At 43.8% G+C, this 16,913-nt stretch overlaps 1 protein-coding gene across 4 annotated transcripts in view; it reads right to left on the reverse strand.

Annotated features, from left to right (window-relative positions):
- Nucleotides 1–16,913, reverse strand: part of LOC105248839 (protein dachsous) — a 307,896-nt gene that overhangs the window by 26,200 nt on the left and 264,783 nt on the right. For all 4 annotated transcript variants that reach the window (XM_025410623.1, XM_025410622.1, XM_025410624.1 and 1 more), the window contains 3 exons: nt 4,541–4,704; nt 3,794–4,198; nt 1,262–1,670 (listed from right to left, as the gene is read on the reverse strand). In XM_025410623.1, the coding sequence (XP_025266408.1) occupies nt 1,262–1,670; nt 3,794–4,198; nt 4,541–4,704 (978 nt within the window). The remainder of the gene's footprint in view (nt 1–1,261; nt 1,671–3,793; nt 4,199–4,540; nt 4,705–16,913) is intronic.

The raw sequence follows: 16,913 nt of genomic DNA on the forward strand, positions 1-16,913 counted from the left end.
AAAAATTAGTATTTGTAAAAATATTTATAAAAATATTTTAAAAATATTATCTTATGATATTTTTTTTTCTATTTCAAAATAATTTAAACGACGCTGTCCGAGGAATGTTTTTGTCGATTACGAAATCGTTCAACAATGGCGCGGCATAAAGGGTCATTGGATTGACGCAACAGCAACACGTAAATTACATGCTGACGGCTAGGGTCCATTTAGAAAATTAATAGTCTTTCCTTTTCCCACACTCGCGGCGTTTCCTTCTCGCACCTAAATCGATCTTTCGTTGACTCTATAGCGTTTCTCCATCATATCGCATTGGAAGGAACTCGAAGAGACAAGTTAAAGAGAGAAGGAATATCATACCGACGATTCAGACACGGAGAATTAATAAGAAGCTAGCGAAGGCGTGTTCAATTTTTATTTAACAGGCTAAGAACCTGTCTGAAACAGGAAGTAACTGTGGCTGCGAGCGAGGATGCGCGAGATAGAAGTTAGCGCGAGGCGAGGACGGAAAAGAGAGCACAACGGATCGACTAAGCGTTAGACTGATATACGAGATTCAATATCTGGTTAAGAAATAAAAGATTCTGCGGTAGACACGGCGGTACAATTACGTTCGTGATAGCGTTCTTCGACGAAGAAGGAAGAGATATAAAGTTGGAGAAATGACGCGCAAAAGATCGATAAGATTTCGACGAGAGCGGAATTATCGACGCGACCACGACGAATTGCACCGAGATTGCTTCCGTTTCGTGGCATTCCTGCGGCTGCACGTGTAGCGTAGTATGGCAGAATACCGCAAAGCAAGGCATCGCGACGAAAAAAAAAATCTTAAGTCTGCAACCGAAATGTTAATCGCCGCGAATCGATCACTGTCACTGTAGCCCCGAGAGAAGTACGAAATCAGGAAGTTCCTCCTTATACATTTCTTATTCACGGTCGTCAAGTAACGCAGTCATAAGTCCGGTGTGAATTCAACTTGAGAATGATCAGAATAGAGAATAATGCACTTCTCGTCAAGCTTATTCGACAAAATCTCGACGAACCCGAGTTCGGAAATGGATTGGCCAATATTTTTCTTCGCGAGTTTTCAAGTTGCACGGGCATCTCTGCTTGGCTCTCGAAGCCAGGCCCGGGTTTCGCAAACACTCAAACTCATCGTTTCGATGAGAACCTCATATATATCTCCTTGGTATTTGACGGCGTGCAAACGGAAGAAGAATGAAAAATATGGATGCAAAATTGAGAAAATTTTTTTTTATACCTGTGTCAGGATCCACAGCGAAACTGCTGTTGGCTTGAATCACCATGTATCTGAGAAGCGAGTTCTTGCCGAGATCAGGATCGGTGGCGCTCACGGAACCAACAAGAGTACCCGAAGGAAGATTCTCAATCAATTCGAATCCGTAAAAGTCCCTCTCGAAATGTGGATCGTTGTCGTTATCGTCCAGAACCGTCACTAGTACTGAAGCACTCGCGGTCGCTGCGGGAGACCCATTATCCGTTGCGAGAACCGTCAAGGCATGTCGATCAAGAGTTTCACGATCCAAATTCTGCGCTAGATAGATCCATCCAGTGTTAGAGTTGATGCGAAAGGCAACAGAACCATGGAGACGATAGCTCAGTCTCGCATTGTTTCCCGTATCCAGATCTACCGCGGTTACCTGAAGAATCTGCAAACAATGAAATTTTATTAGTCATATGTAATCATGTTTAATGCGACAATTTAACTGCTAATTTAATTTTATAATTATTAAATTACACAAAAAATATATAATATCTAATTGAAATATATTTGAAAATTTCACACATGAAGCAATGAAATATTTCTGAGTACCAGACGAACGATGAAAATGGAAACAAGAATAATCATTCGAGATTTTTCGTAATCTAGCAAGAGAGAAAAGGAACAAGAGAATGGAGAAAAAAAACGGGGTGAGAGGCGGCGTCGAGACAAGACCAGTCGATCCGGTCGTTTCGTATTAATTAAACGCACCCAAGGACCGGGAACTCTAAACACGTTCGAGCCAACCGATGTTTCCCAGCACGGGAAGATAGTGAAGGTCAAAGAACGAAAAAAAAGAAAAAATGTAGGACCGGGAGTGTATAAGGTCGTGTTCCGTACATGAACTCGCGGCTCGCAGATGATGGATGATAGTAGAAGGAAAGGAAAAGGAAAGAAGAAGAAGGAATAAAAGAAAAGAAAAGAAAAAGAGAGATATTGCGACCAAGTTGTCTTTGCGGACGAAGGAATCGGAAGGAATATGCGTTACCATTGAATGAAGAACTTGATACTTGAGAGCAGCAATGTATCTAATTGCATGTTATTAATTTACGATGGGTAAAAGAAAAGTACGCTTACTGTACTAAGCTCTTCAACATTCTTTCCTACATTTCTCCATCTTCTTTTTTCTAATCTATGCATACTAGATATTGTCCAGATACCGACAGCTCACAGATCTGTTCCGCCGATAGATATCAGCGATGTATACATGTATACTAGGAGAAAGATAAAACAAAAGATCGAGCAGCTACGAAAGAAGAGGAAAGAGAAGAAGAGGATAAGCAGACGAAAAAAGTAAAGTGAGAGGCGCCAATCGCGGCGACGTCTCTCTCTGGTTCTCGTGTATATGCTGTATTAAAAATGTGACGTTATTTAACGAGACTATCTTACAGCAAGAATCCCGGCATCATTCATCAATATCTTCGTACATTCGGGATTACATCCGCTAACTACCGCGGGGAGACGCTTATCAATTCGATATGTCGGATATGTGTATTACCGGAAATGTACGTTGCCGTTATCATTTTTACGGGCCAATCCGTGTTTGCAAGATTCATAACTTGCTTCGGATTTTCTCAATGCGAAATTAAACAGGACAAATGTAAATCTCTCTACCAAACAAATTCGCGCAAAATGCGAAACTCAGAAACTCAAGTTTCTCAATCGAAACACTATTTTCGGTTTAACCGTACGTGACATGATAAATCTCCCATCTCGCGTTCAAGTAATCGCTGGAACCTGCTCGTGAAATGATCGACCGTGTAATACGCTCCTGCGGGGGCCTATCGACTGTTACCTATCAATTCCAGACGCTCGCGGAAGTCGCAATCGGTATTGATCGGCAACATGCCGCGTGCACGCGCATTTGGATATCAGATTATCAGACGTTCTTTCCTATCCATCCACCGGTCCGAACTGATCCATCACGCAACTTTGTAGAGTAACATCGGTTAATATCTTTACGGCGCAACGTACAGTTAAGTCCCTCCTAGTCGATGCGAGAGGTTAATTTTATTTTTGCTACAAGGTGAACTTTACAACGTTTTCTTTTTCTTCCTCCTCCGCCTGCTTTTCTCTTTCGCGAGAAGCTATCCGGAAAGGAGAGAACGGTAGTTGTGATGCGTATGCCTCGCAATATCGAAAGGGAGCAAAGGTTCACGAACGCGTTCTTCCTGGTTGTCCCGGATAAATTACGCATCCCAGAGACGGGATACAAAACGCACAGGAGCAAAAAGAAGCCACCTACGAAGAAAAAAAGGGAACTCTTTGGCGCGAAGAGATGCCGATGAAGAGCGAAAGAAAGACCGAAGAGAGGTTGTTAACTTCTACCATCTCTCCCGACTGATCCAAAGTTTCTCGTTCTTCTGCTCTCTTTCTCTAACATGTACACGTATACAACGTTTTAAATCTCTCCGTCTCTCCTATATCCGCTTTCTTTTTCGAAGAACCCTACCGCATTCTCTCGACAAACAAATGCTTGCGTGACGGGCGTGTAATGAAGATTTTTCTCACCTGGGAATCGAGCCTGGCGCCTTCGGGAACCTCCACATGATACTCGTTCCTCTCGAACACTGGGGGGTTGTCATTCACGTCCTGCACCTCGACGCTCAAGCTGAGGTTAGCCGAGAGCCCAGCACCGTCCAGGGCCCTTATCAGGAGACCGTGCCTCTGCTGGGTCTCGTAATCCAATCGTCTTTCCAAATAGAGTTCGCCGGTGCGCGCGTCTATCCCGAAGAGGTCGTTGCTGTTTTGACCGAGGACGTAGTGTATCGGCAGTGACGGCGTGGTGTCTAGATCGGTAGCATGCGCCACGTACAGAGGTACATGAAGAGGATGAGATTCCGGCACAGAGATGCGAACGCTAGTCGTTCGGAACAACGGTGTATTATCGTTTACATCCTCTACGATCAATTCCATCTGTAAATAAAAAGGTAAACGATATTGTATAAATGTTATATAAATGAAAGCAATTCGGCAGCTAATATTTCCTTCATTAAATAAATGAAACGTTTCTTCATGTCTCACCGATAAAAGATTAATAACGATGAACTAATCACAGTTTTCAAGTGCAATGCTAACAAACACCGATCGAGTTGTCTAATAATATTTAATAGAAACACAAAAATCATAGCAAACTTTTCGCACACTCGGTATTATTACATGTGCATTTCAGGATAAATATTGAGAAAACGGATAAACGGCTATGATTATAGTGAGTTAATACCGAGATGATGATTATCTGGAGGATGTGCAATTTACCTGGCAATATCCAGCGGGACCTCCATTACGTGCTTCGATGCTGAGAATGTATTTGTCACGTGATTCCCGATCGAGCGGCTGTCGAATTCTCAGCATCCCCGTGTTGGGATCCAACGAGAGATCAGCTTCCTCTCTTACCAGATAAAACCTGCTCGGTCGTTCGCCTGAAAATGCAGAATACATAATTTAAATAATATATACAGATATATACGTGCATCAGATATAAATAAAATTGCTTTAAACGAAAGAAGAGAAACACATTTTGTGTTAATTTATTCACAATAAGTCTCGTCCTTCTCGCCTTCAACGGAGGCTAATTAAAAGTTGTATCAGAATAATCTCGATAAATTATGATGCGAATATCAAAAAGTAGTTTGGTCTCCGGTTGCATTTGCATGAACATTTGCATTATCGAAGCTTAGTTTTTGTAATGACTCCAGATTCGACGGGCGTGTTCACACTGAATTGATTGAGTTGTTATTAAATCCCGATATATTTATGTTGTTTATGTGATTGAATCGGAAGATCGATTAATCGAAGTCAGTTTCTCTCTAATCGATCTTGTATCAACAAACGATTTGCTTTTAACAACTGTCCTCGACAACCGTAGCAATTTATGAAACAATTGGTGCAAAAATACATTGGGATGACTTAAAGAATTTTGCAAACAAGCTGTATATTACAGAAGGACATCGGTGATCTTGAGTGTTGCAGCATTCAATCTTGCCAACAATATATTACAACACAGTCAGTTGTAATTATATTTCAACTCGCCAAATTAGAGGCAAAGTTACGGGCGTCTCGCTACTCTCGTTCCTCCGGTTCACTTCAGCGGTGAACGAATTTATTCTCTCCGCTGATAAAACTCCGGCGGCATTGAGTCCACCGTAAAAGAAGACTAGCCGAGGTTCGCTGCTAAGCAGATCTTTTCAAGCGAGATCTTTTCTGTCGCGCATTGCTGAGATCTCATTCGTCACGGTTACGATCGGAGAGCGTTGCTCGCTCGAAGGATCGTGTCTGATCGGTGGCATGATCTTACAGCAAGATCTTCGGTGAATACGGTCACCTTCGCACGCACACGAGCGTGAAACGTATTTGTGTCTGTAGGATCGCGTCCGTTCGATGATACGAGTTTCGTCCACCGAATAGCGAACGAACGGGGCACGTGCAATCGACGAATGAATGATGGCGGTTTATCGATTCCACGACGTCGACCTCGCTCGACCTCCTCGCACGAGTCGGCCGGGACCGCCCGGTGCCGCTGCCTCGGAATCAATTAATAGCCAAATTGGCCGGTCATTACCGCTGGCAGATGCAATTCCGTGATGAACGATTCGTGCGCGCCGGCCTGCTTACATGCGTGTATCTCGCATAACGAGTGCCGTTGGCTGTCCGCACGCCCACGTCCTCGTACGCCAAGAACCGTAAGGATCCTACGTTGCGGGAAACTGAATTGGAATTATCGCGGCTTACGATGTCGGGATCTTTTTAGATCTAACGCATCGCGCCGACGCGACGTGTCCCCGATTTGCCGTTTGATAGATGATGATGTATAATTGGATGGCTTATTACAGGAAGAGGCTCTAAATCATTAGTTCGTCAGTATTGAGTTAAAGCCGGATCGTTAGCATACGCGCGGTCTTTCGCTTCGATTTATAAAAAAAGAATCCTAATGAAATTGATGAAAAGATGTCTCTTCCGTTTATTTTTCGCAATCACAGCAATTAACCGTTTTTATTAATGATGTTTGAAATCCGATTCAACTACAACGGTTCGTTACAACGACATGAATTTTCTACATTATTCAGCGTCGTGTCACGAAAACACGTCATCGTGAGGTCACATCCAATTACAGACAATCACGCGAATAAAGCAGGCACAGCAGACGTACCGATAATTGTTCAGATCAATCGATGGATGGATCGATCAATTGCGCGCGGTGTGAACCAAAACGGGAGTGAAACTACGAATCCGAGACACATCCTTCCTAGATACGTTTCGATCAATTCCGCGAGGTCGACTGCCATCGATTCCGATCAAGTTTCTTTTCCCGTTGTTTGCAACGGGAAAAATCAGGTAGAACAATGTCATCCGAATTGAGGAGTAGTAGCCGTGAATATTTCCATTTCCACGCTATTTCGTGACATCTGCGTCTTCGTCGACGCCTGTCTCCTATGTTAACGTCGGTGACATCGGGTGACATCGACCCGTGCCTTCGACCAGTGCCTTAAAGATGGTACTCGGTCGCGTACGTGGATGGCATAATTTATGGACCGCTATTTATACTCGATCCAACTCGTCTGTCCTTTTCCTCCATTTCCCCTTTCGCATCGATGCTCGTAACAGTGTGTGAAAGGTGTATCCGTATTCGTGCACCTACACGCACGCACGCATACACATATACGGCGGTCAATGGTGCGCATATTTTGGTACACATCTTATTTTGATAGAGAAACAAAATCCTTTCATTCTCAATGCTAAATAACTCCTGCACTTAGCACATGTCGAGAGACATTGATACAATCCTCATCATCCTTAGTTTGTTTTTTGGCATTTGAAAGGTTGTTCTCGGTCAGACATCCTATGTATGAGTACATATTGCGTGTAGGATAAGCGCGCGTGTGTCTGAGATCACACACGCGCGCGAATCAACATATGTAAAATATATATACATGCGGAGGATGAAACACTGCGCTTGCGTGAACGTATACGCGCGGCGCGCGTGTAATTACGCGTATATGCGTTGGTACCGCGAGACTGGTCTGGAAGACGTACACGTTTTATATCCCCAGCGATACCTCTACCCATCAGCATTCGGTACCCGTGTTATTAAACGTCCGCGTGATCTTTTTCCACGGACTCTCGCCGCGAGAGGTGGGTCCGCCGATCCTGTACTACTCCCCGTATATAATTACGATTTACTCCGCATCCCGATACGCTGAGATACCGCTCGAGTATCTTGCCCGTGCAAAAGGATTTCGACGCGCGACTTCGGAAGGGTATGTGACATGCCGGACAAATCTGTGTCCCTTCCTTCGTAAGCCGCCGTGGCGAGAAAGTTAGCCATTAAGATACGCGCGGCGACGCATTTGGTAATAAATCTTAAAGGATAATAAAATTATAAAGCGCGCATTAAATCGCCCGTTCTTCGTGAGAATATCGCACATCGTAATTTCAATTTTTATCTTACGTATATCGGAAGATTAAAAAACAATAAATATTATTATACTTTGTTATGATGTAAAATAAAAGAATCTTGAGCGATAAATAAAAAAAATGTTCTCAAACAATATTTATAGCAAATTATAAAAAAAAAACTTATGTATATATTGAAACATTTTTACATATTTTATATAATTTTAATGTAAATTATTAGTCAGTTTTTCTCGCTATATAGATGTATTTTATAGCAATGTAAAATTTATTTATAAAAACAAGTTTTTTTTCTGCAATTCAAACCCAGACATAAATCTTCCACCGATTTTTGTTGCACAAAGCATTATTTTTATTTAGAATAATCGTCGCGCGCAAGGTGCACGGTCACGTTTTTCTCTCGCCGGTGCCGAGTCGCGAAGGCTTCGTCACCCCGGTTACACACGCGTCCCTCCGGGGTGCCCACGTGGGTGTAACGAAGACAAATCGCTCGCGTATTTGATTAATTCGCGGAGATCGCCGGTCCAGCGCTGGACCCTCTCCACCTCCTCCTACTCGTATCCCTCGTCCTCCGGCACCGTGAATCGAATCGAGAGCGAGTTTTTGCCGGCGAAGCCGAGGCAGGGAAGAAACCCGTAACGTACTCATTACTGATTCTCGCCCTTATGCGTTCTCGACACGAATGGCACGGTCCGAGACGTTCCGTCCGATTTCTATGAGAAATCCCTCATAGCGACTGACCAGATCCGCGAATTAAATGTGAAAATCTGATTTATAATCAAGCGTATTAAAACGAAAAAATTCAGAATGTTAGATATTAAAAAAACGTGAAAGAAAAATATCAAGATTTCATATTTGCACATGTTTGCGCTATGTCTGTAAACATTACGGCGAGCTTTCCCTTCCTTTTGCATCGATAAGCAGTCTCGGATGGCGTAGGTAGCGATCAATGGTTACTGATCAGCATATCCTGTTTACGCGGCATGCGTATTCCCGCGACCAGATGCATCTCTTGCATTCTTGCACGACGCTTCGCAACGCGATTCTTAGGTAATGACAACGCGAAAACAGTCGAGATATAATCCCGCATCACATTCGTAATTCTCTTTCTCATTCAATTCTAAACAATGCGAGTAAATTTACAGCGCGTAAGCGTATAACTTATAATCTTCCTCCTCAAGCGTTTTTTATTATTCGTCGTCCCTCTTGCGCTTCCCGCGAATTTCTCCTTCATCCTCTTCTCTTTGCTTTCCACAAGGCGAGGTAACCCTCCCGTGTTCCACGCGGCCGACGTCGTGCCAGCCCTTTTTGCTCCGTCCTCCTCTCTTATTCCGCTCTATTCCGCTTCACGGTCCTCCCCTCTCAACCGCGCAAATGGAATTCATTTCTAGTTCCTTGACTCCCGTTCCCTGCTCGTCTCTGTTCCCGTTTCCAAGTCCTTCTTTCATTCTATCTCTGTTTAACAGCCACTGATTCTGTCCTGTTTTCACCCGAGTCGTTCTCACGTGCGAGACGACGACGACGACACGATGACGATGACGATGACGAAGACTGAAGATAGCCGTGCAATCCTAGTAGCAGGATCCTATTTATTTCTCTTCGATAATTCTCCCGAGACTGCATTTGCTACTCTGATACGTACGCATGCACGTGTGTATGCGTGTGATGTGGGCAGCTGTATCAGCTACGAGAAATCGAAACGAAGCTTCTAATTGATGCCGAGAGGATATATATCGAAATGAAGTCGTCCTGTCGCAAGAAAATTGCTCGTTGGTGCGACAGGCACGTGATAATATTACACGTTAATAGAAAATTGCATTCCGTAATATGTATTTTTAAACTCAATCACGAGAGTTTTATCGCGTAACAGGTACATAAATCGTGCAACGGGCGCGTTAATTATCTAAAAGACGGCCTGAAAAACAAGGTATGCAAATGATTTTCCGTTAGGATGACCGATGTTTTCTTTGCGCCAAATAATTCATAAATCATTAGATAATTTTCTTTAATAAAACACGTACAAATGGCGCGGTTTTAATCTAGCAATTTTGCAAAAATGCGATACATTAATTATCTTTCTTCATTACTTGTCCCATTGATAGGCGTACTCGCAATTTATGTACGCACAGATAGAAACGCGTGTCGCTTTTTTAGATTAATGTAACCCACAAATTGCTCGTCATTAAACAATATCAGTTTTTCATTAGCATTCGTTCATCTCTATTTATGGCACGGTAAACTTTTAAGCGATAGAATTTGCGCTCGTTCCCTGCTGGGTATCTCCTCTCAAATGTAAAAAAAGACATCTCAATGTCACGATCGTCAGCAATGTTTGACGCGTGTTCGCAATTACGCGCTCCTTTGATTAATCGACAGACGCATTCATGAATAGCCGTATCGAACGGGCGCGCGAGATACGCGAGCTGCTCGTCCAGTCGTGCAATCTCGTTTGACTGAGAATCCCCCGACGCAGGGTAGTTGTAACTTCCGCTAGCAAACCGGTGATTATTCACTTTCGTACACTAGGTCGATATTCACACGACTGCGTGCGATCTATTCGAGCAAACGTGTGCGCGCGTGTCGCGCAAGAAGCCCGAGTAAAAAGTAATTGCGATCGGTAGCCGAGTCGTTATATTGAAATCAAGATGTCTGGTCTTTCAATCACGACGCTAAACTCTAGACAAGATTATCCTCTTATATGTAATGGAGTTTTTCAGTGTTTGCGCCACACTGTAGATTGACTTGCCCTCAGGTGATTCTTGATGAGATTTCCCGCGTCGCTTCTTAAGGGTTTTAGTAACGCGCCATTAATGTTTTCCTCTGCACATGTCTCAAGTTTTTTTCGGCCGCACATGTGAAATCTTTGTCAAATCTTATATTTCGCAAATATTGGAAATGTTAAACTTTTCTCCCTGTAAACGTCAAACGCATTTTCTCGTCAGAATAATCTGGACGAGATCTGCTGAGCAGCCTAATGACATTCGGATTAAGAGACGAACCACTGAATTTTAATCATTAATAGACCGTCGATTGCTGTTCTCATATACATAATTGAATGTACTGAAGCCACTGCATCGTACATTGTACATGTCCGCATGCTCCCAACACAACTAGAAGTCATCAAACAAGAGGCAGCGGCAGATAATATCTCGTTGAAGGCAAGACTTCTCTACGCAAATCGATTAGAATTGCTTCATCTGGCCGATCGCTTCCGTTTCGCCCCTTGGCACTCCTCTTCTCCGGTGAAAAAAGAGCCGCAATCTCCGCGCCGGCCAAACTATATTTATCGCGAGGTACGCAGCGGTATTAATTATTCGCCACGCTCGCAAGTCGCACCATGCACATCGAAACGCACGCAAGAACGACTTTGGGTTTTTCTCTTCTTCGAGCCGAGTTCCGAGCGCGATAAATCACAGATCGATGATCAGATCGTATAAGGTCTCGCAGCACGAGATCGCTTGCCTACGCGGCCGGCGCGACACGGCGCCGTGACACTCGCGTGGAGAGCGCTTCTCTTATTTTGCTAATTAGCTCGTAACGGTGCCTGTCCCACTTGAGGTCGCCCGAAGGAAGCCGATCATCCTCTCAGGGGCGGTGCCGTCGTGGCAAACCACGACGACCGTTTACGATCGCCGCGAATTACGAGTTATCCTGTTCTAAATATGGGTATCGATGCAAGCCGCTCTTTCGCGATATTCTTATCAGATAAAAACGATATATGCATAGATATATCGCGTTTATAACATTCAAAGTATGGAAATATATTGGAATAAATAATTGCGTTTGTAGCAATAAAATTATTATTAGCGGAATATACGAATCTAATTGCGATCTCAATTTTTTTTAAATAAAATAAAATAATTGCTGCTAAATTGTGCATCTCTGGTAATATAATGGAATGAGAAAAAAGAGCACGAGAGCAATCGCAATCTATTACGTTTGTAACGGGACACTTGCGTGTCTCCCGTTTTGCGCGGCTTTGAAATCGCGACAATCGATTATTCCGGCGGAGATTGTGGAATGTCCGGTGTCCCGGGTCTTCCAATAAAAGGCCGACCGTTTGCATATATCCGTGGATTTTTTAATTGGACCGGTAGGACTGTCCGCTTATGGCCGACGATCGAGATAGGCATGATCGTGCGGAAATGATCCGTCGAGTCTGGGCGCCGCATCGAGCGAGGAATTGGACTTCTTCTCGTTAATTAGGAAACGGCGCGTAATCAAATTTCGAAAATATGCTTAGAAACTCGTATGCAGGCACGTAATAGCCATCGAATCGTTCGTCGGCGACTATAATTATCGCCTGGCGGCCTCTCATCTAAAAGCATCTCTTGATATCGCGGTCGTAACGGTGCTCCAGAACAGTTGCGCGGCGAACGCTATAAAAGTCGGAGTTTAAAACACGCCGATTCTCAACCAAGCCGCATATAAATATAAATATACGATGAGAAATTTAGCAGACAGAGAGGGCTTCTAGGACGAATCTTGGCGTGCTATTAACGACGATAAAAAAATCGTACGTGTCAAAGAGAGAAACTCCGATATGACGCATCGTGATAGCGAAACGTCGCGCAATCTCGACACGATCGTATCGGGATACTCGCCGAGAGGAGGGACACCGTCCAGGATCGATACGTGGAGCTCGCCACGACACTCGCCGCCGTCACATAGCGAAAAACGATCTGGTACTTAAATAATGATGATTAGCCGCGCGGGTCGTGGTAGCGTCGAGCGACGCGACGAATGCGATGAAGAAACGATACCGTGGCGGCGGTATGCTGTCGTTGACGGGGGTCCCGCTCGTCCCTCTTTCTTCCCGTGCTCTCGCGCACGTTCTTACGTCAAACCACCCCGGCCCCCATCCGTCCGACCTGGTTCCTCTCGCTCGTTTCGAACGACGTCGGTGCGCCCGTTTACGGCTATATCGACGTCCCGTAGCGAGCACGAGGGCCGCGAGACGTTCAACATCCGAGGTCGCGCCGCGATCCTCGGCCGGAATGATATTCGTTAATGGGAGGACGGCCGCTTTTTACGCGGCGAGCTTGTAATTGAAAACTGGCAAGAAATTTAAAACGCTCAATCTCCACGACACGTAAACCCACGATCGACTCTCTAACTTTCGGATCGTATGTCTCGAATGATCGCGGATGAATTATCGAGAGACACGAGATATTGACACGTCTCGATCTGTCAGATGGAACGTATCCGTCTTACGGATATCTATTTTCTTGTTTGACACTTGCCGGATTGACAAGTCTGGATTTGTCTCCCGCGGCGAAACACATCCGCTTACAGCTGTATTGCGTTCTCCTCGAAGTTCTACGGCACTACTGCGTTTACTGTGTTGTGCAAATGAGGATACGCATCTATATATATTTAAATATTGTTTTAACAATAATTTGTCGCGAACCGGTGAAACCAACTGAAAGATTTACACATTGTGACTAGAGTGTTTCTACAACCGACGACTGAAGAAAGTTTTAAACACGCGTAACCAATGTAAGGTTTGTTGCACCAGCGCAACCACGGTACCCGAGTGCAACGTATACAATAGCGCAAGAAACGCGAACGTTGGACTGCTAAACAAACGAATAGAGCTCCGTAAAAGATATCTTGGAGGAAAGACACAGCTAAATGGTACAGTATACGTCCGGCGAGGACGGACGAAGAACCGGAGAAGAGAGACGGTAGAAAGTCCAGAAAACGTGCGGCAACCGAGAGGGACAAGACAATGGATGGCGACAATAAGACTGCCCAGCTTCCAGCGACGTGAAAATAAATTAAAATGAGGCCCCGCATCGGTTACCGCGGCACATCTACCATTGCATCCCTTAACGCGCGATGCGCGACGCATATTAAAGTAATGACGTTGCTCGATTTGGCGAAACAAAAGTCGCAAAAAAAGGACATTTTTCGCGAAGAGAAACGTCAAATTTTCTCCAAAATAGTGCAGAAATAAAATTCATATTTTTTATCTTCATTTTCTCAAGATGAATATTAATTATGCAAAGGGTAAGATCTATATCATGGGTGCACAATTAAAGTTATATTATTAGAGTATCGACGATAAAACAAATCAGATTCGACACGAGTCAAGGTGGCACGTGATCCAGCGATCCGCAACAACAAGATAGGATTACGATGGAGCGCATTGCTAGCTAAAACCCGAGTAAAATCAGCGTTCATAGAACATGTGCGCTTCTATCGCGCCTTCCTGTTTCCCCCCTCGTTTCTTTTCTGTGTCGGGACAATCTCATCTAGGATTACACCACAGTAATTCTCCCCTAGTCGGTCCGACGAAATTCCAGGCGAAGCGAAGCCGCTCGAGGGATCGAATCGCCGAAGGATCCGAGAAAGAGCGGGAAAAAGGTACATATATATGTATATACGCGGCTAAACACGTACACTGAGAAATCTCTCCGCTTGCCGCTCCGTGCGATGGTAAACGGCGATAACGAGGCGCGAGATAAGAGGCGCATCATACAAGGCGCGGAGAGACGGGGAGAAGGAGGCGAGAGTCCACTCTATCTCCTCTCATCTTCTATATCGTCCCTCTCTCTCTCTTTCTCTCGTTCTAAGGATTGCTATCTGTGTATCTACAGAGTGTCCCGCGACTAGTAAGAGTCCCTTTAATCACGTACTATAAGACAAATCAAGGAGCTAACGATTATCCTATAATGACGAGATATTTTATGTTGTTAAACATGAATTAAATTAACCTTTTTAATATAACGGATATAAATAAAAAAATTTTTTATACGTATTTTTTTTCATATTGTTACATCATGTGTATTAATATCGAGTTTATGGTCATTTGTGAATTATAATTATATGCAGCAATATGATGAAGCAATTGTAAAAGAGAAAAAGAGAATTTTCAAAGAATCCGCGTTGGAAATAACTCCGAGTCTTAATATACTACTTATTATACTACGAATGATCTTGAAGCTTTTTCACGAGTGCGACCAAATAGAAAGAATACTAATCGGTCAGTTTTTTTGTATCTTTTACCGCTGAAGTAAATTGCATTGACCAGGCAAAAGATAGCTCGCGCGCATATTAAAAAATTCTACTCTGCCATTTCCTCGGCTCTGACAGGTCTCGATATGTACGTATAATGGTGCATTACGCGTAATTAGAATGCCGAACGTAAATTTTAATAAAATCCCTCGGATGCAGCGTCTTTTTATTCGCATTCTCGGATCGATTAGCGCGATGCCACGCACGCTACAATGTTTAAATCGAACAACGCACGAATACCGGGAGAAAGACAAGAACCTCGCGATCGCCGGATCGGAAAGCTATAATCGGTTGCAGCGCGGTCAAGATTTCTGCTCGCTGCTTCTTTTTACTCCGCACGCCTATAGCACATCGAAAACGATTGCGGTGAAGCGACGACGTACGTGTGTAAGAGGATGTACGTGTACGTGTATCTGTATTCTGCGTTTGTGTACGCGCGCAAACGTGAATGCTCTTACGGCCGAGAGATAGCGAAGCGAACTCGCGCCGCGCGATGTATCTCGCGAGCATCTGCGAATTCCACCGATCTGCGAACGACCTCCGCGGTGGAATACGCTTTAAGACGCTTTTCCCGAGATTCCCCAGCCAGGCCGAGTATCTCTGAATCGCGACCCGAGTAACAATAGCCGCCGCAACAATCTTACCATTATACCTCTCGACAGCAACAATGTAGCGAACAATGATAAAATAAATTTAGAGAGGAAAGAAGCGCGAAGACGCTTGAAAAACAACTTTTCATAGGACTCTGATATTTATCCGAGGTCTTAGTAGATCTTTGCAATTAAATTCGAATAATTAAATTTAATAAATAGCTCGCACACATTTATTTCATCTATCATTCTCACGGTACGTCTTTGCTTGTCACATATACAGTCAGTTTTTTTCAGTGAGCGATTTGCATTCGGCAATAAATAGCTGTCGTCGAAAATGGTATAAAACCACGGAAGATCGACGAAGAGAACGATCAGTAAATAGGATTATCATATCTCAGCCTCCTCCCACTTTCTTTATACCTTATCCTTTTCTCTTTAAAAATGTTAATACATTGATTCAAAGGACGCACGTCAATTATGCAGGAACAGAGTAGTCTTTTCGGTTGCAAGAAAAAAATTTAACGCAATTTTGCATCAGTCTTTCTTGTAAATTTATTTTCCCCGAGTGAAGTTACTGAAATAAAATTATAAAAATGTAAGAGGGTCCTTATTATCTCGTTGATAATAAGTATTATAAATACACTCGCATAGATAATGCGAAGTGATAATCTCGTAACCCCCTATTCGCCAAAAAATATATCTCTCATGACAGCCATACCCAGCAGAGGAGTAATGAAAACATCGAATGTATAGTCGGCGACAAGGTAAATTAATTACGCGCAACTTTATACGCCTCGATTCCTCTCGGCTATATATATACGCGAAGGAAACTAATTAAAACCTCGGGGACAAAGGCGGTGGCGTGCATAATTTTAAATAACAATCGAGGAATAAAGTACAGGAAGAGAGCGATTCGTGAAATCGGCGGGGGTGCAGAGAGAGAGGGTTGTTTCGTAAAAGTCGAAACAGAATGCCACGGAGTAAAGGTGCGAGCAAACAAAGTTCCGGGAAGGTTACGCAAATCAGAACCCGAGCGGTCGTCTTCCTGGCAACCGTGGCAGGTATCTTTATCCGCGAATCTTCCCGGCGCGAGTTTAAGTCGGGCCGCCCGTCTTCGAAGTCCGCGATGGTAGGATCGATCGTCCCATGAAATTTGCAAGTCTGGCGAAAGCACGACGTGCATGAAAGAGAAAGAACGATCCGTGCAACGGAGAAAGGAGAGTAGCAAGACTCGCGAAGATCGAACAGAAGAAACGAGGATGAGGACGAAGAAGAGAAACGCAATCTGCGGTTCTAATGGCGCGGAAAAAGAGACGGAATGCATCACGCTTTAATTGATTCGTGGAAGAAATATATTGTATATCTCGAGCTGATGAATCCATGCGTAATGAGACAATAATTAACACATAAAAATGAAGTAACTCGAGCGTCTTTAATTCGAAGGAACATTTCTTACGATTTGATAGTCGACGAGAGTGGCGCGGATTATACGCTATTTTGAGACGTTACGGCCAGATCGTTTCATGCGCGTTATATCCGGATGTATCTTTATGGTCGGTCTTAAACGACTGCAATGCACGTTGATCTTTATGGTGTCATCGTTAAAC

The sequence above is a fragment of the Camponotus floridanus genome, unplaced genomic scaffold, assembly GCF_003227725.1.
Source record: "Camponotus floridanus strain SB8 unplaced genomic scaffold, Cflo_v7.5 scaffold33, whole genome shotgun sequence".
NCBI classification, from domain to species: Eukaryota; Metazoa; Arthropoda; class Insecta; order Hymenoptera; family Formicidae; genus Camponotus; species Camponotus floridanus.